The sequence below is a fragment of the Salvelinus sp. IW2-2015 genome, linkage group LG9 (genome assembly GCF_002910315.2).
Source record: "Salvelinus sp. IW2-2015 linkage group LG9, ASM291031v2, whole genome shotgun sequence".
Taxonomy (NCBI): domain Eukaryota; kingdom Metazoa; phylum Chordata; class Actinopteri; order Salmoniformes; family Salmonidae; genus Salvelinus; species Salvelinus sp. IW2-2015.
In genome coordinates this window covers 5543740-5569231 of record NC_036849.1, presented here as the reverse complement: position 1 = coordinate 5569231, position 25492 = coordinate 5543740, and the positions used below count along the sequence as shown (strand labels likewise).

The following is a 25492-nucleotide window of genomic DNA, read 5'->3' as shown; positions in this document are numbered from 1 at the left end:
CACCACTAACACACACACACACACACCACACACACAAACACACACACACACACACACACACACACACACACACACACACACACACACACACACACACACACACACACACACACACACACACACACACCACACACACACACAACACACACACACTATATATCTGGTAACATAGGACATAGCCTTAATGCAGGGGCTGAACCTGATTAGAGGAGAGAGGCTAACAGAGCAGTGGTGTCAAGGTCAATAAGTCAAACTGCACTGAAGTGTGGTCACCAACTTTCATAGAAGGGGACATAGAGGTGTCCTATGTTTCAACATAAGCGTCAAGTATAAAGAAGCCTATCTCGTGAGTCTGGCTGTGTGTGAGGGGAAAGAGTGTGTTTGTGTGTGTGCTGGGGTGTTTTAGGAAAAGAGTGTGTATGTGTGTGAGAGAGTATGTGGAGGAAATAGATTGTGTGTGTGTTTGTGTGTGTGTTTACTTGATAATTATACATCTGGCGAGTTGGGAGACCATCATTCAGGGGTCCCTTACTCAATAAAAACTGCACACAGTGTTAGTGTGTGTACAAGTCGGTTTGTGTGCCTGTGTCTGTGTGTTTAATTGAATGGAAGCTGACCATGGTAATGACCATGAGGCGTGGAGCCCAAATGTTCCTGGAAGCTTGGGACCAATATATCCAGCAACTGCAGCAGGGCATTAAACACTGAGTTCAGGGGTAGTCCACTGCTATTGTTTTCTGCTTATTGACGTAACCAATTAAGTTATTAGTCAGTTACTAGATTGAACCTATGCCAAGAATGGTGTTCCCTGATTTCTTTCCCAGCTGCCTAGAAACCACAAGCCAAGCCACAGCAGGCAGGAGAAACACCAAGGAAGCATCCCAAATGGCACATTTATTGCCTTTAGAGTGCACTGCTTTTAACCAGAGGCCTGGTTAAAAGCAGTGACTATTTATATATATAAAAATAATAATTGTCAAATACACCGGATAAGTGCAGTGAAATGTGTTGTTATACGGTGCCATTTGCGACGCAGCTTCAGACACCCCAGCCATTTTGAAATCTCTGCAGTGATTTACACACTAAGGAGGTAAATCTCTTCAACTGAACAGTCCCTCTTCCAAGGGAATTTATCGCAATGTATGTTCAATCAATCCCGTCTTCCTCCACCATCCTCCCCCATCCCTTTGCATCTTCTCTTTACCAATCGTGAGGAAAGCACTGTCAACGCACTGTCAACTATGTTGTCTCACCGTGCAGTGACCTTCTGGTACTAAGACAGTGTTTGTATCCAAAATGGCACCCTATTTCCTACATAGTACATACTGTTGACCAGAGTCCTACAGTAGTGCATTATATAGGGAATAGGGAGTCTGTTGGGATGCAACCTCAGTGTCACCCGTGTGATGTCCCACCCTGCAGTGACCCTCTGGTACTGAGAGGATCAGGCTGTCAGTTTAACAGTGGCCTGACTATTAGTTGCCTGGCCAGCACAGTTACTGTAATTTTTCAGGGATGACAATGGACAACTAATGACATGATCACTTAAAATACAGAGTCGACAGGCTACAGAGTCCAAGATTAAACTTCAATGTGCTAATCCAATGTGCTAGTATTCACCTGTATTTAGATATTTGTTCTGTGGTTGTGGTAAAAGAAATACAGAAATATAGAAAGTATAGGACATTGGAAGGCTATTTGATTGATATACAACCAACTAAACAGATAAGTAGTTTACTCATACCAAGTAATATGATCCGATTGCGATCTAGATTATTTTCATTAAAATAATAGTCAACTTGTCCTCGTCAATCTGTCGTGTGACTAACAAACAGAAAATGCATCTTAAAACTTAAAGCAATGGTCCTTAAAAACACTCCCTCTAAGCACACACTCTGTAAGCATAGCAAACATGATTGCATGCTCTGTGATTTAAAAAAGAATACAGTGGATCAATTATAATTATACCATGGAAATGGAGAATATAAAACCTCATGTAAAACCTCAACTGATAGTTGCTCCCAGGCATTTATGACTGAAGAATGAGGACCATGCAGCATAGCCACTGCATGCACTGTCTGAGCTTCTGATGATCCAGAAACTAGTCCTTGACATGAGAACGTTCAGACCATAAACAAACCTAAGCAAGCAATACAGGGGATTAATCAAGGACATAAATCAGTGAGGGGGTACACTTTTGGTATACTTTCTTGCATTGGAATTATATTGAATTCTGCTTATATCACACAATAAACAAAGTTCAAATGCAGAGACTCCGAGACCATTGATTGAGTGCTTTTGAAGTGACAGTTTGGAGTGAAATCTGTAGCCTATCTCCGTTGCGCTGTATCAGTACAATGGACAGCACCCTACATTCTAGAGCAAGGCTGTTTTGGTATTGAATATAGGCTACAAAACAGAGAGGCTGTTTGTAAAAGGGGAATTACCCTATGTGAATGCAGCCATACACACGGCTGTTTTACCAAAATAACGGCAACTAAATGCTGAAAGTAGCAGCCTAGTTATTCATGCACGCAAACAAAAATACTGAATAGCAGTTTAGCTTAGAATACCGACACAACTGCAAATGTGAACAGAACAAAACAGAGGTACCAAGTAGTAGGCCTAGTAAACAAATTATAATATTGATAAAGGCGTGACACAATCTATAGTTAGGCTAGTTACATTAACAGTAAACAAACAGAGCAAATAAAAGGCGAATGTAGATCCAAATAACCTAAACATAGCCTACAGCCTACTACATTGAGATGCAGCCATGCACAGCTGTCTTGCCAAATAAATTGGCTTATAGGCACGCTTCAAACTCTAGGACAATTTGACTACTAATTTAATGAAACAAATCTAGATTGCAAATGGATCATATTACTTGGTATGAGTAAAATACTTATCTGTTGAGTTGGTTGTATATCAATTAAAATAGCATTCCAATGCGATATACTTTTTATATTTCTGTATTTCTACTACCATAACCACAGAACAAATATCTAAAATACAAGTAAATACTACCACATTGGAATAGCACATTGAAGTTTCATCTTGGAATTTGTAGCCTATCGACTCTGTATTTTAAGTGATCATGTCCTTGGTTGTCCATCGTCAACCCTGAACAATTACAGTAACTGTGCTGGCCAGGCAACTAATAGTCAGGCCACTGTTAAACTGACAGCCTGATCCTCTCAGTACCAGAGGGTCACTGCAGGGTGGGACATCACACGGGTGACACTGAGGTTGCATCCCAACAGACTCCCTATTCCCTATATAATGCACTACTGTAGGACTCTGGTCAACAGTATGTACTATGTAGAAAATAGGGTGCCATTTTGGATAGAAACACTGTCTTAGTACCAGAAGGTCACTGCACGGTGAGACAGAACATAGTTGACAGTGCGTTGACACTTCCCTCACAATTGGTAAAGAAAAGATGCAAAGGAATGGGGGAGGTAGATGGGATTGATTGAACATATATTGTAATAAGTTCCCTTGGAAGAGGGACTGTTCAGTGGAATATATTTACCTCCTTAATGTGTAAATTACTGCAGAGATTTCAAAATGGCTGGGGTGCCTAAAGCTGCGCAGCGGAGATACAGAGTTTGTGCCAACCTGTCACTCAATCATTGGAACTTTTTTGCTATTTTTATAAAGGGACATAAAACTAAAACTGAGGGGGCACAAGTTTCAACTGAGGGGGCTAAGCCCCCTTTTCCCCCCTCGTGGATCTGGGCCCGACACTCACTAAGGGCTGAAACCTTACTTGAGATATGCATGAAGAACTCAAACCTCTGTGGAAATTATTCCATTAACAGCAATGCATGATTTACAAAAGCTAGAGAAAGTTCACATTCATCCCTCAATGTCTCCTCCACACTGGGCCCGTGGCAGACCTGGACAAAGTACCACACATATAGTATAAGTACACTACCTTCAGATCTGTCCTCAATACGAAAGTATCTCACTCACAGACACTGATCTCCCCAGAGAGGGAGCATTTATTTATTTACTTTTATAGATGACCACACAACTGAAGGGCATGGAAGTGTGAATTTAAAGGCTGATTACTGTCTCCACCGGCACACCAGGAACATAGGTTAGAGATCATTTAGAATGGTATACTGTTTATACGCCTCATTTACTCCTCTGCTCTCAGAGGAATCACAGGAGAATATGTGTATACACACACACACTACAGTATACTGTGTACACATGTAAAGGACGTCATGCTGATTGCTTAGCGAGTACCAATTCTTCCAGATTAAGCCCATACCTGTCGCAAACTCAGGACCTCTGCCTTGCTAGCACACATGACCGCCCTCCTGAAGCATTTTACCAGTCGGCACCACGTGAAAAGCTAGCTATTCGCTGGCGCAAGAAGTGACACTTCAGGCTGAGTAGTACATTTTACACATCCCCATGTGCTACACACACAAAGACTCACAGCTCAAGACTAATGAGGTAAACAGCCGAGCCATGACCTGGATCGGTACCGGATCATGTAATTGCAGCCATCAGTAGAAAAGGTGGCAGAGAGCCAAAGTGGACTACAAGTCTGTCTGATCTTCAGTGCGGGCAGAGTTTGGTTAAAGTATAAATGACCTTTCACTAGACTAGAGACTCGTTAAAAATAGATGCTAGAATAGAAGCTTCATGAAATGGAATGTCGGAGGTTGACAAAATGTCTGAGGATGAGGGATGCAACTTACTACAGTAATGTATATCATTTTGGAATGTTAGCGATATAAAAGCTACCCCTCAATGTTCCACATCCCCTAAACAAGCGATTTGATATGGGACACAATACATTTTGTGACAAACAAATTGCAGTATCATCATCTCAGAATTTGTTCTCAAGGGTAACATTCAGTGTTTGACTTTTTTTATTTATTATCCAGCCTACACGTGTCCCTTCCAAATTAGGGCCCAACTTTTGTGAGAGCCGAGGACACATTTTGGTAGAAAATAACTCAAAGCATCGACGATATAGACTCTCTACATAATTTGTGTATTTCTCCCAGAGAAGACCGTAGCATCACAGATAAAAATGTCTTAAGTGATAAAGAGATGCGATAAGACTGATAAAGCAACAAGATACAAATAAATAATCAAATACAAGGCAATCGTTTTTTTTTCAACAACAATTCAATGTCAATTGAATGTATTTACATTACACTTTTGTGCAAAAACACATGGATTCAAAAGACTTTACACTATGAGCTGATCATTTCAAGGCACATATAATATATTACCGTAACATAATTTTTTGCAGAACAAAAACTGAAATAGCTGCTTAGTATCCAACTATCTTGACAGATGTGCTTGTTGATCTTTCATTCTCAACTATACAATGTACAGTTTCCTTATGCTTTAGTTGTCGTTTTTGGAAAGCACAAGATACAAACGTATGACCTGTGCATGATTTGCTGAGTCAAGTCCATGAGAAAACAAATCTGTTTTTTTAACAGCTTGGGAAACGATCAAAAGGTTCAACAAACTCCATAACTACAGTAGCCAACTACCATTTCATGAACAGTATGTCCAAGTTGTGGTGAATGACCACTGGCCAACAACATAAGTGTGTTGTTACTGAAATAAATACTTGAATCAGACGCCGTATGTCTCAAGCATCTCGGAATAGGAGTGCTGATCTAGGATCAGTGTGGCCTTTTGTATAAGATGACAGGGGGGGGGGGAGGGGGGGGGGACATGATCCTAGATCAGCACATCTGATCTGAGACACTTTATGTATACCAGCCCTGGAATCCATGCAGCCATTTGACCAACACTTCTCAACACTGTGTTCATAGAAATGTGTCTTTGTTATGTAGTTGAGATGATGAAAGAGAGACACTCACTGCAGTATTACTACATAGGCAGAACTACTATTCAGTACTCGGCAATGTCCAAGCAAATAAAAAGAGAAAGAATCATGAATGAATCATTGACAATCATGAAAAATTCTGCCCTCTTGTGGTACATTTGAATGAACAGATTCTCTCCCTCTTTCCCTCTCTCTTCCCCTCCCCTTCCTCCCTCCTTCCCGCACTCTCTCCCATTCTCTCTCAAATCCTTACTGTGAGAAAATATTTATCTCCAAAGATCATTTCCTGAATGGTTGGTTCTCTCTGTCACATTGAGTTGCCACATCAAGTCTCTGACATAAACCCTATTTGTTTTAATTTCCATTGCCAAAACATGGGATGTAGCTATATCTATTATGGACATTGTGCATGTTAGACTCATTACTGGCTAGGCTATTTTTATAGGAATGAGTAGACCGTCTGACTATCGTATGACTTCCACATGGCCCAATCTTTATGGAGCTCAAAATATAAGATGATGAGAGAAAGCTCTGATTGTAAAGAACTGGCTGCACAGAACCGAGTTACACAACTTTGAGAAATCAATAACTTATAAATCAATTAGCATTTTTTACTAAGGGAATATAAAAGTTAGCTGAATTCAACATTATAGCCCAGCCGGTGTATAAATTACATTGCAGACACAGAGGTCTTTGAAATATACTGTTCAGTGTACTGTATGTAGTTAAGTGTATTTGTTAATACAAAGGGGGTTCTATAACACTCTGCTATGCAAAACCATCATGTACGGCAAAAGTCTGCGTCTGCTTGAACATTGTTCTTGCAGTATACTGTGCTATTGCTTCCCAGAGGGCAGTCTCTGAAGCCAATGCCCCCATTAGGGGTATAAATGGGCTGTATGCGGTAGTCTCCCTTGAGAAGCTGCTCGTTGTTCAGGGACGCTATCTGGAAGCTGGTCTCAGTCATTTCCAGTATAGAGTTATCCTTTTTGGTTCCTGCCTCGCAGTAGTCGTCTTTTCTCCTGCCCTTATTGTATTTCCACTTGGCCGAGGACGACCGACCCTTCTTGTGCATGTGCCAGCAGAATATGCTAAGGAGAAGCACCAGAACTACGATCACGGCCCCTCCGATGAGGCCAGCCAGAAGAAAGGGAGAACTGAGGTCCTGCTGGGTGGCCTGCTCCGGCCCTGGTGCCCCTGTATTATTACCTTGGCCATAGGAGACCGGCTTAGTCACAGCCTCTGAACACACTGTATCATCCTTGGGCCGGTAGTTATTGAACGCATCCAACGGGATGACACAGATCCGGTAGGTGGACTTAGGCTTGAGGTTGACCAACCTTATGCCCCGGTGCTCCCCTCCCACCATCCTCTCCCTCACTGTGTCTCCCGACAGGCTGGGACCCATCTTGGCCCAGGTGACCTTGTAGGCTGTGACAGGAAAGGAGGCCACCCAGCTGACGTGGATGGCTGAACCATTGAGTATGGTGAACTTGATCTGCAGGGTCTCCCGCTCAGGATCCAGGGGCGGCAGGTTAGTCCTCTGTTCCGCATCTCTGGGAGGGGAGGAGGGGAGGAGGGGGGGGTGATGTGTGGGTGAGAAGGGGAGCCTGGATGGGGGAGAGAGAGACTCCGTGTCTGAGGGGTAGCCTGTGGAGGAGGGAGGGAAGCGGGTGGTGAGGCCTGGCAAGGTGGGGGGCACGTGGGTGGGCAGCAGGGCAACCGTGGTGCTGCGAGGGCACTGGATAAGCTCGGTGTTCAGCTCTCTGATTACCATGCCACGGACCCTCTCAGGCTTCTGGCACATGAAGCCGCGCACGTTGAGGGAGGTTGGCAGGGACTTTAACCACAGTATGACCCAGTTAATGCTGCAGTCACACAGCCAAAGGTTGTTACGAACAGTGAGCTGTCTGAGGCTGACGAGGCCATCAAAGACCCCCTCTGTCAGGGACTGCAGCTGGTTGTTGGAAATATCTAGCCTCTCCAGCTTTCTCAGCCCCGCGAAGGCCGTCACAGGGATCTCATTCATCTGATTATCCTGAAAGTTCAGCTTCACCAGAACATCCCCTGGGAGAAGCGGGGGCGGGTAGGTGAGGGAGTTCCGCGCCAGAGACAGCTCCCGTAGTGTCACCAGGTCCTGGAAGGTTCCAGGGGCCACACCCTCGTCCGTCAGCAGGTTCCCGTCCAGCAGGAGGCGCTCTAACCTCGTCACATTCCTGAGCGCCTCCTCGGTGATCACTGCAATCCGGTTCTCGTCCAATCGCAACTCTTTGAGGTCCTCGGGGAGACCAATAGGGACACTGCTCAGGTGGTTCTTGGTGAGGAAAAGCATCTTGAGGCTGACGGCCTCCCTGAATGCCCCTTCTTCCACCCCAACTGTGGAGATAGAGTTATCGTCCAGGTGGAGCTCCTCCAGCCACAGCAGCTGAGCCAGCGCGGCCCTGGAGATGGTCTGGATGTTGTTCTCCTGCAGGTGCAGTACCCGTACGTTCTTGGGCAGGTTGATGGGAAACTCGTCCAGCTGGTTACCATAGAGATAGACAGTCTCCACGGAGGCGACGTTGTGAAGCTCCGAGGGGAAGCCGGCATTGTTGATCTGGTTGTTGTGGAGGTAGAGGGTCTTGTAGCCCTCTCCGATCCCTAGAGGCACCGAGGTCAGGCTCCTCTCGTTGCAGTAAACAAAGGTCCTGTCACAGCGGCACTCCTCTGGGCAGCTTGAGCCGGACGCCCGGGAGAACTGCATGTGCAGGCCCAGCAGTATGGGTATCCATGGCCTGAGGAAAGAGGCCCAGTCCTTATTCCACACGCGCAATGGATGTAGCTCCATTATAAACGATAGGTCAGAACTGATGGAGCTGTCGTTAAAAGAACGACAAATGACAATCACAACAGCCAGTAGCAAAAAAGAAAAAAAAGAACAAAAATAGTAAAAATCCACCAGAATAAAAAAGTTCTGTGACCAGCTGTGAATGCTTAGTTCGCTGCTCCAGCAGTAAGCAGTGGTGGAGCGGCAGCAGCAGCAGTGCTGGAGAAGGCCTCTGGTGGTAATTCCTCCGTAATTGCCTGTCCTAAGCGTCCTAACACAAGAGCAATGGTCTCATTAAGCAATGTGCCTCCTTCACCGGCCGCCATCCACACTCACTAGCTCGCTACGGGGATGATAGCAAAGCTCATCACATTTTCACCCTCAGTCAGCCGCCGCAGTGCACTGTAAGGGCCAATTTAAAATGGTGGCTACCAGAGAGCCATGTATGGTACACTCAGGGTTATCATCGGAGAGACCCCTCCTCCTTCTCTTCCTCTCTCTCTGTCTTTCACTCTCTCGTTGTTTCACTCGCTCACGTCACACACGGCTGGGCCCAGACTGATGCTGCCTCCGTTGGAAGTGACATTTGGATCCAGAGGCCTATTTTCAAAGAGACAAATGGAGAAATCAGTTGGATGATCTTCGAATGCATGCTTTCCCTCTAAATAAACAGAAAGGAAGACTTCAATTTCTATCCCTCAAATACAAAAGTGAAGCATTGTAAATTAGAGAGAACAGACTCAACATGAATTGACTTAAGCATCACATCTTGTGAGGCATATCTTTCAACAAAAGTTTACCAGACTGATGCTTTTCAACGATATCATGTTGGCAGACTAGTGCAATGGTAGATCTGATCGACACACTTATTTCATATCCCTCACCAGACATGTGTTGCAGCAGTGGATGTTATATAAAACAGTGCATGTTGAATAATACTCTTGTTGTAAAAAATAATGTAACACTTTACATTACAGTTTCCTAAACAGCTGTAATTACGTCATGAAACAGCTGGCCATTGTGATCTGTAGCATAGTTGTACAAATGAATCACAGGTAGAGGTGTCAATGAAAATGTCCATGAAGCATTGTAGGTTTAAGCCAATTGTGCGCATATAATAATGGAACAATGGAAACATTTTTGTGTGGAGTTGCGCATTTTCAGTGCTGTGATGATACTGAATGTTATCATGTGTTTTGAATGTGTTTTGATACTGAATGTTATCAGATCTTCAACCAAAACCTATTAGATAGAGGTAACCTGAGTGATCAAATAACACAATAATTACATACTCATTTAATTTATTTCATAAACAAAATTTATGCTACACCCAAAGATCCTGTGCAAAAAAGTAATTGCCCCCTTACACTCAATAACTGGTTATGGCACCTTTAGCTGCAATGACTCCAACCAAACACTTGTAAACTTGATTGTATGTTTTGGATCATTGTCTGGCTGTGTAACCCAGCTGCATTTCAGCTCACAGACAGATGGCCTGACATTCTCCTGTAGAATTCTCTGATACAGAGCAGTTATACTTTTGACTCATCTGTCCATAGAACATTTTTTCCAAGAGTCTTGATGATCATCCAGGTGCTTCCAGGTTCTTTTTGGCAAACTTCAGTCAACTTTTTCGACAAGATGGGTCCCATTTTGTCTGGCAAAAACCAAACACTGCATTCCACAGTAAAAACCTCATACCAATGGTCAAGAATGGTGGTGGTAGTGTCATGGTTTGGAGATGCTTTGCTGCCTCGGGACCTGGACAACTTGCCTTAATAGAAGGAACAATGAATTCTGCTCTGTATCAGAGAATTCTACACGATAATGTCGGGCCATACATCTGTGAGGTGAAGCTGAAGCACAGTTGGGTCATCCAGCAAGACAATGATCCAAAACACATTTAATTTTTTATCTAGGTAAGTCAGTTAAGAACAAATTCTTATGTTCAATGACGGCCTAGGAACAGTGGGTTAACTGCCTTGTTCAGGGGCAGAACGACAGATTATTCTTTTTAAAAATGTATTATAATTATTATAATTATTTTTTTTACCTTGTCAGCTTGGGGATTTGATCTTGCAACCTATCGGTTACAAGTCCAATGCTCTAACCACTAGGCTACCTGTCACCCCAAAACAAATAATCAAGTCTACATAGAAATTGTTAAAAAGCAACACATTTTAAGATTTGGAATGTCCTAGTCAAAGTCCAGACCTAATCCCAATTGAAATTTTGTGGCAGGACTGGAAATGAAATCAAAATTCTTCCACTGCGATTTGAGAGAAGAAATAACAACTACAGTAAGCATTTGGGGTGGCAGGTAGCCTAGTGTTTAGAGCATTGGGCCAGTAACCAAAAGGTTGCTGGATCAAATCCCTGAGCTGATATGGTAAAAATCTGAACAAGGCAGTTATTAATCCACTTTTCCCTGGTAGGCTGTCATTGTAAGTAAGAATTTGTTCTTAATTGGCTTGTCTAGTTAAATAAAGCTTTAAAAAATGGTTGTAGTCATTGGAGCTAAAGGTGGTACAATCAGTTATTGAGGGGGCAATACATTTTTCACACAGGGTGTTGAAAACTTTGTTAATTAAATAAATAAAATAAGTATAATTTTGGGGGGTTATTTGTAAACTCAGGTTCCCTTTATCTAATATTAGGTTTCGGTTGAAGATCTAATAACATTCATTACAAACAGGGTTTGCTAGGTTACTTTCTAAATGTAATCCATTACAGTTACTAGTTACCTGTCCACATTTTTTATCAGTAAAAATTTCAGAAAATTATGTCATGCTTTAGAAGCTTCTGATAGGCTAATTGACATCATTTGAGGTGTACCTGTGGATGTATTTCAAGATCTACCTTCAAACTCAGTACCTTGTTGCTTGACATCAAGGGAAAATCAAAAGAAACCAGCCAAGACCTCAGAAACAAAATTGTAGACCTCCACAAGTCTGGTTTATCCTTGGGTGCAATTTACAAACGCCTGAAGGTACCACGTTCATCTGTACAAACAATAGTTCGCAAGTATAAACACCCTGGGACCACACAGGCGTCATACCGCTCAGGAAGGAGACACGTTCTGTCTCCTATCAAATTATGTCAATTAGCCTATCAGAAATCTTCTAAAGCCATGACATAATTTTCTGGAATTTTCCAAGCTGTTTAAAGGCACAGTCAACTTAGTGTATGTAAACTTCTGACCCACTGGAATTGTAATACAGTGAATTATAAGTGAAATAATCTGTCTGTAAATAGTTGTTGGAAAAATTACTTGTGTCATGCACAAAGTAGATGTCTTAACTGACTTGCCAAAACTATAGTTTGTTTACAAGAAATTTGTGGAGTAGTTGAAAAACGAGTTTTAATGACTCCAACCTAAGTGTTTGTAAACTTCCGACTTCAACTGTATATACAGTACCAGTAAAAAATGTTTGGACACACCTACTCATTCAAGGGTTTTTCTTTATTTTTACTATTTTCTACATGGTAGAATAATAGTGAAGACATCAACTATGAAATAACACATATGGAATCATGTAGTAACCAAAAAAGTGTTACATTTTTTTTTCAATATTTGAGGTACTCCAAATATCCAGCCTTTGTCTTGATGAAAACTTTGCACACACTTGGCATTCTCTTAACAAGCTTCAACTGGAATACTTTTCAAACAGTCTTGAAGGAGTTCCCACATATGCTGAGCACATGTTCACTGCTTTTCCTTCACTCTGCAGTCCAAACCAACACATCCCAAACCATCTAAATTGGGTTGAGGTTGGGTGAGTGTGGAGGCCAAGTCATCTGATGCAGCAGTCTATCGCTCTCCTTGGTCAAATAGCCCTTACACATCCTGAAGGTGTGTTGAGTCATTGTCCTGTTGAAAAACAAATGATTGTCCCACTAACCGCAATCCAGATGGGATGGCGTATCGCTGCAGATTGCTGTGGTAGCCATGCTGGTTACGTGTTCCTTGAATCCTAAATAAATCACTGACATTGTCACCAGCAAAGCACCCTCAAACCATCACACCTCCGCCTCCATGCTTCACAGTGGGAACCATACATGCGAAGATAATCTGTTCATCTACTCTGTGTCTCACAAAGACAAGGCATTTGGAACAAAGAATCTCAAATTTGGACTCATCAGACCAAAGGACAGATTTCCACCGGTCTAATGTCCATTGCTCGCGTTTCTTGGCCCAAGCATGTCTCTTCTTATTATTGGTGTCCTTTAGTAGTGGCTTCTTTGCAGCAATTCGACCATGAAGGCCTGATTCACACAGTCTCCTCTGAACAGTTGATTTTGAGATGTGTCTGTTACTTGAACTCTGTGAAGAATTTATTTTGGCTGCAATTTACAAGGGCGGTAAAATATAATAAAATGATCCTCTGCAGCAGAGGTAACTCTGGGTCTTCCTTTCCTGTGGCGGTCCTCATAAGAGCGAGTATCATCTCAGCGATTCATAGTTTTTGCGACTGCACTTGAAGAAACTTTCAAAGTTCTAGAAATGTTCTGGATTGACTGACATTCATGTCTTGAAGTAATGAGGTACAGTCGTTTCAATTTGCTTATTTGAGCTGTTCTTGCCATAATATGGACTTGGTCTTTTACCAAATAGGGCTATCTTCTGTATACCACCCCTACCTTGTCACAACACACTGATTGGCTCAAACACATTAAGAAGGAAATCAATTCTGCAAATTAACTTTAAAGAAGGCACACCTGTTAATTGAAATGCATTCCAGGAAACTATCTCATGAAGCTGGTTGATAGAATGCCAAGAGTGTGCAAGCTGTCATCAACTTAAAGAGTGGCTGCTTTGAAGAATCTGAAATATAAAATTAATTTTGATTAGTTTAAAACTTTTTGGGTTACCACATGATTCCATATGTGTTATTTCCTAGTTTTGATGTCACTTTAATTCTACAATATAGAAAATAGTAAAAAATTAAGAAAAACCCTTGAATGAGTAGGTGTGTCAAAACAATTGACTGGTACTGTATGTACTGTATGTATGTATACAGTACCAGTCAAAAGTTTGGACACACCTATTCATTCAAGGGTTATATATATATATATATATATAATTTTATAAGTCAAAAAATGGATGTAGCAACTGCAGATTGCCCCTTTTTAATTCTATAAAAAGTGTGCGAGTTTGAGCATGTGTCCATTAGGCCTATGAATTATTTTGTTTATCAGCATGAATTAGATTGAGCAATAAAATACCCATTTTATTCCATAGGCTTGGATCCGCACTATGCAGCTGTTGCAAGAGTGCATTTTTACTGGCTGTCCACTGGTTTCAAAAACAATGATTGATAAGCAGCTTAAACTTCTTGAATTCAACCATTATTCGGTTCAAATACACAGAAAGATTTGTGAGCAGCCATCCACAACAACCACAATCCGTAAGGTGCAAATAGCTAAATGAGAGAGTTGCATTGTGATTCACATCAATGTGCTATGTAGATATCAATAATAAGTGATATCTGTATCGCCGTAGACTACAACACTCCTGTCATCCTTACCTCCAAGCGTTTATTCAAGTTGGATACTCTTTGGATGCCGACAGCAGTCGCACCATTGGAAGACATAGCATGGACTGTAGCCTACAAAAGCCAATTCCTTTTCTTTTCTCGCGATCCAACGAACACATTTGATGTGTCACCATAGTGGTCTCTGACTTGTGGTCAGACTCGCTCAGGTGGAACAAACGTAAACTTGCAATTTTTTTCAATGCTGATTTGAATGTCATTGAAAAAACAGAAGTCTCAACAATTTTTCCTTCGGAAACATCCTTTCTGAATTTTAAAGTAATACTTTTCAAAAGTATCTGTAATCTGATTACAATATTTTGGCTGGTAACGTAACGGATTACAGTTACTGTTTTTTTGTAATCCCTTACATGTAACAGATTACATGTAATCCGTTACTCCCCAACCCTGAGTATAAAAAAGATGCAATAATAGAGAAAATCAGAAAGGGGGCAATTACTTTTTCACTGCACTGTACATGCAACTGCCAAAATAAAGAAAATACCAACATAAAGTGTCTTAGGGCGTTGGGCCACCAGAACAGCTTCAATGTGCCTTGGCATAGATTCTACAAGTGTTTGGAACTCCATTGGAGGGAAGCGACACCATTCTTTCACGAGAAATTCAATAATTTGGTGTTTGTTGATGATGGTAAAAACGCTGTCTCAGGCACTGCTCCAGAATCTCCCATAAGAGTTAAATTGGGTTGAGATCTGGTGACTGAGACACACACACGCTCAGATAGGGCTCTACCTGTGCAGAACACATGCCCCTTTGCTGGTGGTATAACCCCCCCCCCATTTCTTTTTGTATTATTATTATTTTTGTATCGACTCACTGCCCGCAAGTCGTCATAAAGTTTGCCACCCCCCGCCCAGTCCCGGTTCCCCCTTTTTCCCAGTATGCCCTGTATAGACATTGCACGCTCGGTATCCAAACATGCATCGCTTGAGACATGCGGTCACCGGTCGAATATGTGTAGCTAACTACCCAGTTTAAGTATCAACATTACTACCACAGCAGCATACCATTTGATTAACACTTGATAACACTTGATTTAGCCTACATCATCAATATTCGATCTTGTTGGCTGATACGTGCAGCAGAGAGAGGCAGAGAGACAGAGAGACGTAACAGTCAGTAAAAGAAATAGAGCTAGCTAAAGAAAATATTTACATCGATCATCAACATCAATGGTCAGCTGATTGCCCACCCTCTTCTCCTGATGTCAACCGTGTCTATAGGAGGCACTGTACCTACACTGAACAAAAATGGAAATGCAACATGCAACAATTTCAAAGATTTACAGTTGATATTAGGGAATCAGTCAATTGAAATAAATTCATTAGAACCAAATCAATGGATTCCACATGACTGGGAATACAGATATGCATCTGTTGGTCACAGATACCTTAAAAAAAAAGTAGGGGCCTAAAGAACACTCAGTATCTGGTGTGACCACCATTTGCCTCATGCAGCGCGACACATCTCCTTCGCATAGAGTTGATCAGGCTGTTGATTGTGGCTTGTGGAATGTTGTCCCGCTCCTCTTAAATGGCTGTGTAAAGTTGCTAGATATGGTGGGAACTGGAGCGCGCTGTCGTACACGTTGACCCAGAGCATCCCAAACAGGCTTAATGGGTGACATGTCTGGTGAGTATGAAGTCCATGGAAGAACTGGGACATTATCAGCTTCCAGGAATTGTGTACAGATCCTTGAGACATGGGGCTGTGCATTATCATGCTGAAACATGAGGTGATTGTATCTCTGTGCATTCAAATTTCCATCGATAAAATGCAATTGTGTTCAATGTCCATAGCTTATGCCTGCCCATACCATAACCATGGGGCACTCTATTGACATCAGCAAACAGCTCGCCCACACAACCCCATTCAAGCTTTCTGCCATCTGGACGGTACAGTTGAAACCGGGATTCATCCGTGAAGAGCAGACTTCATCAGCATGCCAGTGGCCATTGAAGGTGAGCCTTTGCCCACTGAAGTCGGTTACTACGCCGAACATCAGTCAGGTCAAGACCCTGGTGTGGACAACGAGCATGCAGATGAGCTTCCCTGAGACTGTTTCTGACAGAAATTCTTCGATTGTGCAAACCCACAGTTTCATCAGCTGTCCAGGTGGCTGGTCTAAGATGATCCCGCTGGTAAAGAAGCCAGATGTGGAGGTCCTGGGCTGCTATGGTTACATGTGGTCTGCGGTTGTGAGGCTGATTGGACATACTGCCAAATTCTCTAAAACGAAGCAAGCGTGGTTATGGTAGAGAAATTCACATTCAATTCTCTGGCAGCCTATCTGGTGGACATTCCTGCAGTTAGCATGCCACTTGCATGTTCCCTCCAAACTTGAGACATCTGTGGCATTGTGCTGTGTGACAAAACTGCACATTTTAGAGTGGTCTTTTATTGACCCCCAGCACAAGGTGCACCTGTGTAATGATAATGCTGTTTAATCATCTTATTCATATACCACACCTGTCAGGTGGATGGATTATCTTGGCAAAGGAGAAAAGCTCACTAACAGGGATGTAAAAAAAAAAAACGCTAAATTTGAGACTTTTTTGCATATGGAACATTTCAGGGATCTTTTATTTCAGCTCATGAAACATGGGACCAACACTTTACATGTTGCAATTATATTGTTGTTCAGTGTAGCTTGCTTACAATTTGCGATTATGAGTGAGTGCGTTGTTGCAGAAAGAAATAGGCCTATGTAAAACGTTCACTACAGAGCTAATTGTTATGTTAACAAACTCAAGATATTAATTCTGAAAGTAAAAAAACAAAATTGAATCAGGGGGAATGCCCTTTTATCATTTTGAGCACCTGCCTCGGGAAAAGGCTGTGCGTGCGTGCACACACAATGTTTTGCTGCATGTGCTGAAGCTGGCAAGAAATGCTGAATGAAATAATCAGAGTGAGAGAGAGAAATAAATAGAAAAACAGATGCATACATAAATGAATGAATAGATCAATCAATAAATAAGTAAGTAAATGGAGTCAGGAATAAAGAAAAGCTCCCAAATGTATTTTGAATGGTGGTGAAGTGAGTGATGCTAAAGAGATCACTGGCTCTGTGCACTCAAACTTGTAGAGGGCATTGAGGTGTTTAATCTGTCAAATGCCACGGTGATGGACAGAGATTTGCTCCACTGCACTCACAAGAAGCACTGCACAGTCCTCCAATAGTAATGAGAGAGAGAGAGAGATACACATGAAGAATTACATTTCATAATATGTCTCTCTCTCAAAATACACATACATGCATGCACACATACACATACACACGTTAGTTCTATTTAAATTCAGAATGTTGTGATTCCGTTGTTTTAGTTAGAGGGGGAACAGAATCTTGCAATTGAAGCTAAAGCATGGGCAACAATACTCCAGTGAAGTTGATTTGCCTATATATACCGTTGATGACGATTATGCTCTAACGCATGTGGGTCATTCTTGAATTACAGTGGCATTTGGGGATTTTTGGGGGGGATACATCCTATTCTAAACCAACTAATATGGTAGCTTAATGATGTTTAATAATTTTTACCACAATGATAATATTGTGCCACCGGTAAGAGTAATAACATCAATGATGGTAACACCAATGAGACATTTTAGGTAAATTAGGATTTTCTGAAATGGAGGTCACAAACGCTAAATCCTAAGGTTATAAATACTTTAAACATCTTTTGCTCAAGTGATATGATTACTAATCTTTCTGACAATGTTATTGCCCTTCATTTAAATGTAGTAAAACTAAGTGACACTTTGGATTTAGAGACACCAAATGATCAATGGAATCCTCAAATGTATGACATACTAAAAAGGTGTGATTAGCTAATCATTTTCTTTAATATAGACCCCTCCTCCGATAACAATTTGCCACTGGAGAGAAGACTCAAGGTCCCTGTATATCTTTGTAATGAGTGATTCTCAAGGCACTAACACCAATGACATAGAACTGAGGGACACACATTATACTGGTCATTTTTGTAAAAATGTATATTGCCTTTTTTGTTCTATTGATCTGTACAAAATATGAAATTATTTCGTTCACTTTCTAACATTCTAAATACTAGATATCTCTAAATCCCCAAAACACTACAACTCTACACATCACTACTAGGACAAGCCAGTTTGCTTGCCCTAAGTACTTTAAACGATGAATAAGTATACAGTCTTGCAGTAAAGGACTTGCATTATGTTTTATCATTAATAAACAGTTCAATATAAACAAAAACATGTTTGATGTCTACCTATTATTCATTTTCATGTGTTGTTTATGGTTGCAAATGCCACTGCAATTCAAGAACGACCCATGTAAGACAATGATTCACATTTAAACATGAGTGGACTAATTCCAGTTGTATTCTAGCAGTAAAAAATGTACTTGCAATCCACCTCCCATAACTGACGATATCTACACTATGCAACCTCAAGCAATATCAATATTTAAAGCTGAAGGGGCTGAGCAGGGGCATCATGCAACCCAAAAAAATCTGAGGGGAAAAATAGTACTTGAGGATGGCTGGGGGGTAGTCTGGGGGGGGCCTGAAGTTGAAGAATTTAGCATTTTTCAAACACCTGAACCTGCTTTTTACTGCAATCTATAGCCATAATCATTATGCTTAATTCTATGTAGAAAGAATATGTAAATTTTTCTGCATATCTATGCATACCTCTTTAGCTGTTTGTATCCTCATGACTGCGGGTTCTTTTTTTAAAGAAACGAAATATGTTTCTCTACATCTCTGCTAAAGTCTGGGTTAAAGGTTGGAGTCTTATTCAGTACATTTAGTTATTTCTTGCTTTTATTAAGTCATCCTACCTTGCCAGCATGCATGCCAGCTAAACTAGTTAGGGAAGCTAGCTACTCTAACTTGATTGAGAGCCTGAAATGGCCTCTTGGTAGCTAGTTATGAGGTTTGGAGATTGGGAACCTATTTGGGCTAGCTAAAGCCAACTTCATATAATTGCTAGGTGGCTAGTAGTGTTACAGGGAGAAAAGAACTGGGCTAATCTGATGGGGCATGTGTCCCTGTGCCCCCTATGGGCATGACAGCTCTGGGACAGAGATCCAGATATGACCACATGAATTATAAAGGTAGAGAAGAGAGATGGGGACAAGTAATGACGTTACACCTGGCTGGCTGTCATTTCCTCAAATGTCATTGAAAATGTCCAAGACATTATCTGATAATGTCCAAGACATTATCTGATAATGTAGTATATAGCTCTACTTTTTACCCTGCCAGGACAGGAGGAAACAAAGCCTGGCTGACAACTAGTGTTCCTCAAGGGTTCTTTGGGAAGGGTGATGGTTCTATATGGAACCATACTGACCCAAAGAACCCTTTGAGCCCTTTAATGGTTGTTTGCTATACAGAAAAGGGTTATTTTCCTCTTCTGGTGATAATTAAAATGTCGGGGTGGCAGCTCATTCAAATATTTTGGGGAGTGGTTTGCCCACAGCTTTTTTTGTGCAACCTTGAGTGAGAGTGTCATTCCAGTTTATCTAATCTGTTGTGTTTTGCTATTATATGACTAAAATGATTATAGCTGGTAATGGTGTTTCAGGTAACCCTCAGATATGGCCTTGTGTCACTAGTGAGCCATGGACTAAATCAGTGTTTCTAAATTCTCTTCTTTCTGACTAACCAGAACAAATAACCCGGTATGGTTCTTCATAAGGTTCTTTGTAGAACCTTAGAGATTGAGAATGGTTCTATACAAAAAATAACTTTCTCAGTAAAGGTACTATAGACAATGGGAGGCACACAGTACGACATAGAGCCATAGCTACATAGAACTGTATTCCACAGACACATTTACACATGATAAGACTTGCACTCTACACATGTGCACATGTCTGTTGTATTGTAAATATGTGGTGGTGGAATGGTGGCCCGAGGGAATGCACTGTATGTGTTGGGTAAGGTGTTATATAATGTAATGTCATGTAGTATTTGAAACTGTATGTAACTGTCTTGTGTTGCTGAGCCCCAGGAAGAGTAGCTGTTGATTTGTTAGCAGCTAATGGGGATCAATAATAAATACAAATACAAAATACAAATATTATAAAGAACCATTAGGGTTCTAAGGGTTGAAACCATAGTGGAACCCTTTTTTGTGCTATATAGAACCTTTTTATAGTTCTTTATAAAAACCATAGGAAAGGGTTCTTCATAGCACCATACAGGTTCCATTTAGAACCGTATGAGCATGGTTCTTTATAGAACCTTCAAAAAAACGGTTCTATATAGCATCAAAAAGGGTTCCACTATTGTTACAAGGCAAATAACCCTTATTTTGCACTATATATAACCATTTGTTTTTTGTGTAACACGGATCATTAGCTTCTGAACAGGATAGTGAATACCTAACTCTGTCCCTAATCCGTGTGAAGCACCGGACTGGCAACATCTTTAAATAGAATCCTGAGCCGATGTGTCAATACAGCCAGCAATTGAAATAAATGTCAGTTACAGCTGCCAATAGCAGCGTGGGTAAAAGTTCCTTATCATTACCAATATGTCACGAACCGCAGGTGAATTTCAAACGCTGCGCAAAAAGGGAAAATCGAGACTCACAATGCCAATAGATTTGTCTGAAACGGCTCACTTGAAGTACTTGATTTGAAATCAAATGGAAAATACATATAAAGTACATTAAAAAAAAATATGCAGTCAGTGTTTCATATAGGCATGTCGAAATAAAATACAAATCAATAGGCTATATTGTGCGTAAACATAAATCATATGCGTGAAATCAAATGTATCCTATTTTAGATAAAGTTTTTAAATATATGTATATTTACCACCGTGGTGTTATTAGGCTATAGTGGACAGCGCTGTAGGTATTTAATAACGCATATCCAGATGTCAGCGATAAAACTGGTTTTAGGCAGTAAGATGGTCTTCACCTTTTTCAGGAATGCTGAACGTCGTTTTATTGTATATCCATGGGGCATGGTGAACTATCCCTGGTCCGTTTCCCCCGTAAATGACACCCAGCGCAGGCTTTCACTCAGTCAGGCATTCAGGCTTCCACATCTTGACTGGTGTACTCCAGGGTCCTAGCGGCTCAGCCCGAGAATTCCCTGGGGCAGGTGGTTGTTGTGGGGGGGCATGCTGGGGGCATGCTGGTCCGGGCAACGATTCCGTTTATCCGCGGTATGCTCCGCTACTCCTGTACTCCACTGGCGATGCCACAGCAGCAGTCCTTCGCCTCCCTTGCTGGTTCAGAGGCGCCACCAAGTTCAGCGCTGCCTTCAAAAGATTAAATGATTACATTAGGCGAAGAGATGGGACTTTTGTCTCCCACCCCTTCATGTACACCCGAAAGAACCGGCTGCGCGCAGTTCTCAAGAAAGCAGCCCGATTTCCTAGCCATAAACGACTAACATTGGATTGTTTATTGCTAATGCAAGAATTGCCTTTTCCCCTTGAAACCCATGGGAGAGGTTAACTGTAATGAATTCAGCTGATAGCGATCTTTCCCAACTGCTCGCTCGCTCACTCTCTCTCTCTCTCTCTCTCTGACACACACACACACACTCTCTCTCTCTCTCTCTCTCTTCCTCACACCCTGGCGCACGTGCACACACCTAAGCGTTTCTCACTCTGTCTCTCCCACCATTTCAAGATGACTAGCTGTCCTACACTACACACAAAAAAATGTGTGTTCCTCAAGAGTTCTGTGGGAAGTGTGATGGTTCTATGTGGAACCATAATGACTCAAAGAACCCTTTGAGCTCTTCAATGGTTCTTTACAGTTCACAAATGGCTTCTTTGCTCTTTTAGTGATAATTCAAATGTAGGGGAGGAGGCTTGTTAAAATATTTTATGGTTTGGTTTTCACATTGGTCTTTTTGTACAACCGTAAATGAGAGTGTCATTCCAGTTTATGTAATGTGTTGTGTTAGGCCAGATTATGATTTATTATGAAGGACTATGGAGTGATGCTGGTTTATGAAAGACTCATATATGGCCTTGGGCCAATTGAGAATGGTTGGTTGACTAAATCAGTCAGTGGGTTTCAATTCCATCTTCAGGGACCCCAAGCTGTTCCAGAGGGAGCTCATGAACAGTCAAAATCATGATTTTCATTCAATTGGGTGATGTTTGAAAGAAACCAGATCAAAGTATGATGACCAAAGTACGAAAAATTACTGTTGCTTCTATATTGGTTAAGTTTGATCAAAAAGTTACCTTAACTCTCATTAAAATACATCAATGGTAACATGATATTATCTTACCTAATTTTAAACTTGCACTTGTAACCAACATCGGAGAAGGCATGTTTGCGGAGAGAAATGGTTTATATAGGTAGATAGGTACTCTACGGGTGCCAAAATTGGACTGTAGGATGTCAGCAAATATAATAAAAAGTTGATCTTATTCATCTATGGCAAAGATACTTATATGTTTGTCCTTTCAACTGTGTCTGGTTTTAAATACAGTTGAAGTCGGAAGTTTACATACACCTTAGCCAAGTACATTTAAACTCAGTTTTTCACAATTCCTGACATTTAATCCTAGTAAAAATTCCCTGTCTTAGGTCAGTTACGATCACCACTTTATTTTAAGAATGTAAAATGTCAGAACAGTGGAGAGAATGATTTATTTCAGGTTTTATTTATTTCTTTTTCATCGCATAAGTTTACATACACTCAATTTGTATTTGGTAGCATTGCCTTTAAATTGATTAATTTGGGTCAAACGTTTGGGTCAAACGTTTCGGGTAGCCTTCCACAAGCTTCCCACAATAAGTTGGGTGAATTTTGGCTCATTCCCCCTGACAGAGCTGGTGTAACTGAGTCAGGTTTGTAAGGCCTCCTTGCTCCCACACGCTTTTTCAGTTCTGCCCACAACTTTTCTATAGGATTGTGGTCAGGGCTTTGTGATGGCCACTCCAATACCTTGACTTTATTGTCCTTAAGCCATTTTGCCACAACTTTGGAAGTATGGTTGGGGTTATTGTCCATTAGGAAGACCCATTTGCGACCAAGCTTTAACTTCCTGACTGATGTCTTGAGATGTTGCTTCAATATATCCACATCATTTTCATTCCTCATGAAGCCATCTATTTTGTGAAGTGCACCAGTCCCTCCTGCAGAAAAGCACCCCCACAACAGGATGTTGCCATCTCCGTGCTTCACGGTTGGGATGGTGTTCTTCGGCTTGCAAGCCTCCGCCTTTTACCTCCAAACATAACGATGGTCATTATGGCCAAACAGTTCTATTTTTGTTTCATCGGACCAGAGGACATCTCTCCAAAAAGTACGATCTTTGTCCCCATGTGCAGTTGCAAACCATAGTCTGTCTTTTTTATGGCGGTTTTGGAGCAGCGGCTTCTTTCTTGCTGAGCGGCCTTTCGTGTTATGTCGATATAGGACTCGTTTTACTGTGGATATAGTTACTGATGTTCCTGGTTCCTCCAGCATCTTCACAAGGTCCTTTGCTGTTGTTCTGGGATTGATTTGCACTTTTCGCACCAAAGTATGTTCATCTCGAGGAGACAGAACATGTCTCCTTCCTGAGCGGTATGACGGCTGTGTGGTCCCATGGTGTTTATACTTGCGTACTATTGTTTGTACAGATGAACGTGGTACCTTCAGGCGTTTGGAAATTGCTCCCAAGGATGAACCAGACTTGTGGAGGTCTTTTTAAACGTGCTTGTCACGTTCCTGACCTGTTTTCTGTTAGTTTTGTATGTGTTAGTTGGTCAGGACGTGAGTTTGGGTGGGCAGTCTATGTTTTCTGTTTCTATGTTGGTTTAAAGGGTGACCTGATATGGCTCTCAATTAGAGGCAGGTGGTTTTCATTTCCTCTGATTGAGAGCCATATTAAGGTAGGTGTTTTCACACTGTTTGTTTGTGGGTGGTTGTCTCCTGTGTCTGTACCATACGGGACTGTTTCGTTCGTTCGTCGTTTTGTTTGTAGTAAGTACTTGTTCGTTCTTCGTGTTTCATGTAAGTTCGTGGTCCAAGTAAGTCTGTCTACATTCGGTTTGTTATTTTGTTTAGTTGTCAAGTATAGTTCGTCTTGTCTTGTTCAATAAATTCATTATGTCTTATTCAACGCTGCATTTTGGTTCAATCCATGCTCCTCCTCTTCGGATGAAGAGGAGGAGGAACGCCGTTACAGAACCACCCACCAATCCAGAACCAAGCAGCGGAAATTCGAGCAGCGGCCAAGAGATCAGGACTCATGGACTTGGGAGGAAGTATTAGAGGGAAAGGACACTGGGCGCACATTGGGGAATATCGCGCGCTCGTGAGGAGATGGAGGCAGCGAGAGCCCAACAGCGGTGGAATGAGGAGGCAGCAAGGAGACGTGGCTGGAAGCCCGAGAAGAAACCCCAAAAATTTCTTGGGGGGGGGCTAAGAGGTAGTGGGCCAAGGGCAGGTAGGAGACCTGCGCCCACTTCCCAGGCTTACCGTGGAGAGCGGGAGTACGGGCAGACCCGTGTTACGCAGTAGAGCGCACGGTGTCTCCTGTACGTGTGCATAGCCCGGTGCGGGTTATTCCACCTCCCCGCACTGGTAGGGCTAGATTGGGCATTGAGCCAGGTGTCATGAGGCCGGCTCAACGCGTCTGGTCTCCAGTGCGTCTCCTCGGCCGGCTTACATGGCACCAGCCTTACGCATGGTGTCCCCGGTTCGCCTACATAGCCCGGTGCGGGTTATCACCTCCCGCCTGGTCGGGCGACGGGGAGTATTCAACCAGGTAAGGTTGGGCAGGCTCGTGCTCAAGGGAGCCAGTACGCCTGCACGGTCCGGTATTTCCGGCGCTACTCCCCGCCCCAGCCCAGTACCACCAGTGCCTACACCACGCACCAGGCTTCCAGTGCGTCTTCAGAGCCCTGTTCCTCCTCCACGCACTCTCCCTATGGTGCGTGTCTCCAGCCCAGTGCTCCAGTTCCGGCACCACGCACTAAGCCTCTGTGCGTCTCCAGAGCCCTGTACGCACTGTTCCTTCTCCCCGTACTCGTCCTGATGTGCGTGCACTCAGCCCGGTGCCACCAGTGCCGGTACCACGCACCAGCGCCTATAGTGCGCTTCGAGAGGTCAGTGTGCCCTGTCCCTGCTCCCCGCACTAGGCTTGAAGTGCGTGTCTCCAGTCCGGTGCCTCCAGTTCCGGCACCACGCACCAGGCCTACAGTGCGTCTCAGCCGGCCAGAGTCTGCCGTCTGCCCAACGGCGCCTGAACTGCCCGTCTGCCCAACGCCGTCTGAACTGTCCGTCTGCCAAGCGCCGCATGAACTGCCCGTCTGTATTGAGCCTTCAAAGCCGCCCAGTCT

The 25492-nt window shown here is 42.5% G+C and overlaps 1 protein-coding gene across 2 annotated transcripts in view; it reads right to left on the bottom strand.

Annotated features, from left to right (window-relative positions):
• Positions 1-5124: 5124 nt before the first annotated feature.
• Positions 5125-25492, bottom strand: part of LOC111968473 (leucine-rich repeat transmembrane protein FLRT2-like) — a 64255-nt gene continuing 43887 nt past the window's right edge. Inside the window, exons 1-2 of one of the 2 annotated variants that reach the window (XM_023994057.1) lie at positions 21111-21702; positions 5125-9239 (exon numbers count right to left, since the gene is read on the bottom strand). In XM_023994057.1, the coding sequence (XP_023849825.1) occupies positions 6615-8660 (2046 nt within the window). In that variant the 5' untranslated portion in view covers positions 8661-9239; positions 21111-21702 and the 3' untranslated portion in view covers positions 5125-6614. Of the gene's footprint in view, positions 9240-21110; positions 21703-25492 lie in introns of those variants that run through there. The other variant, XM_023994058.1, reaches the window with a different exon arrangement.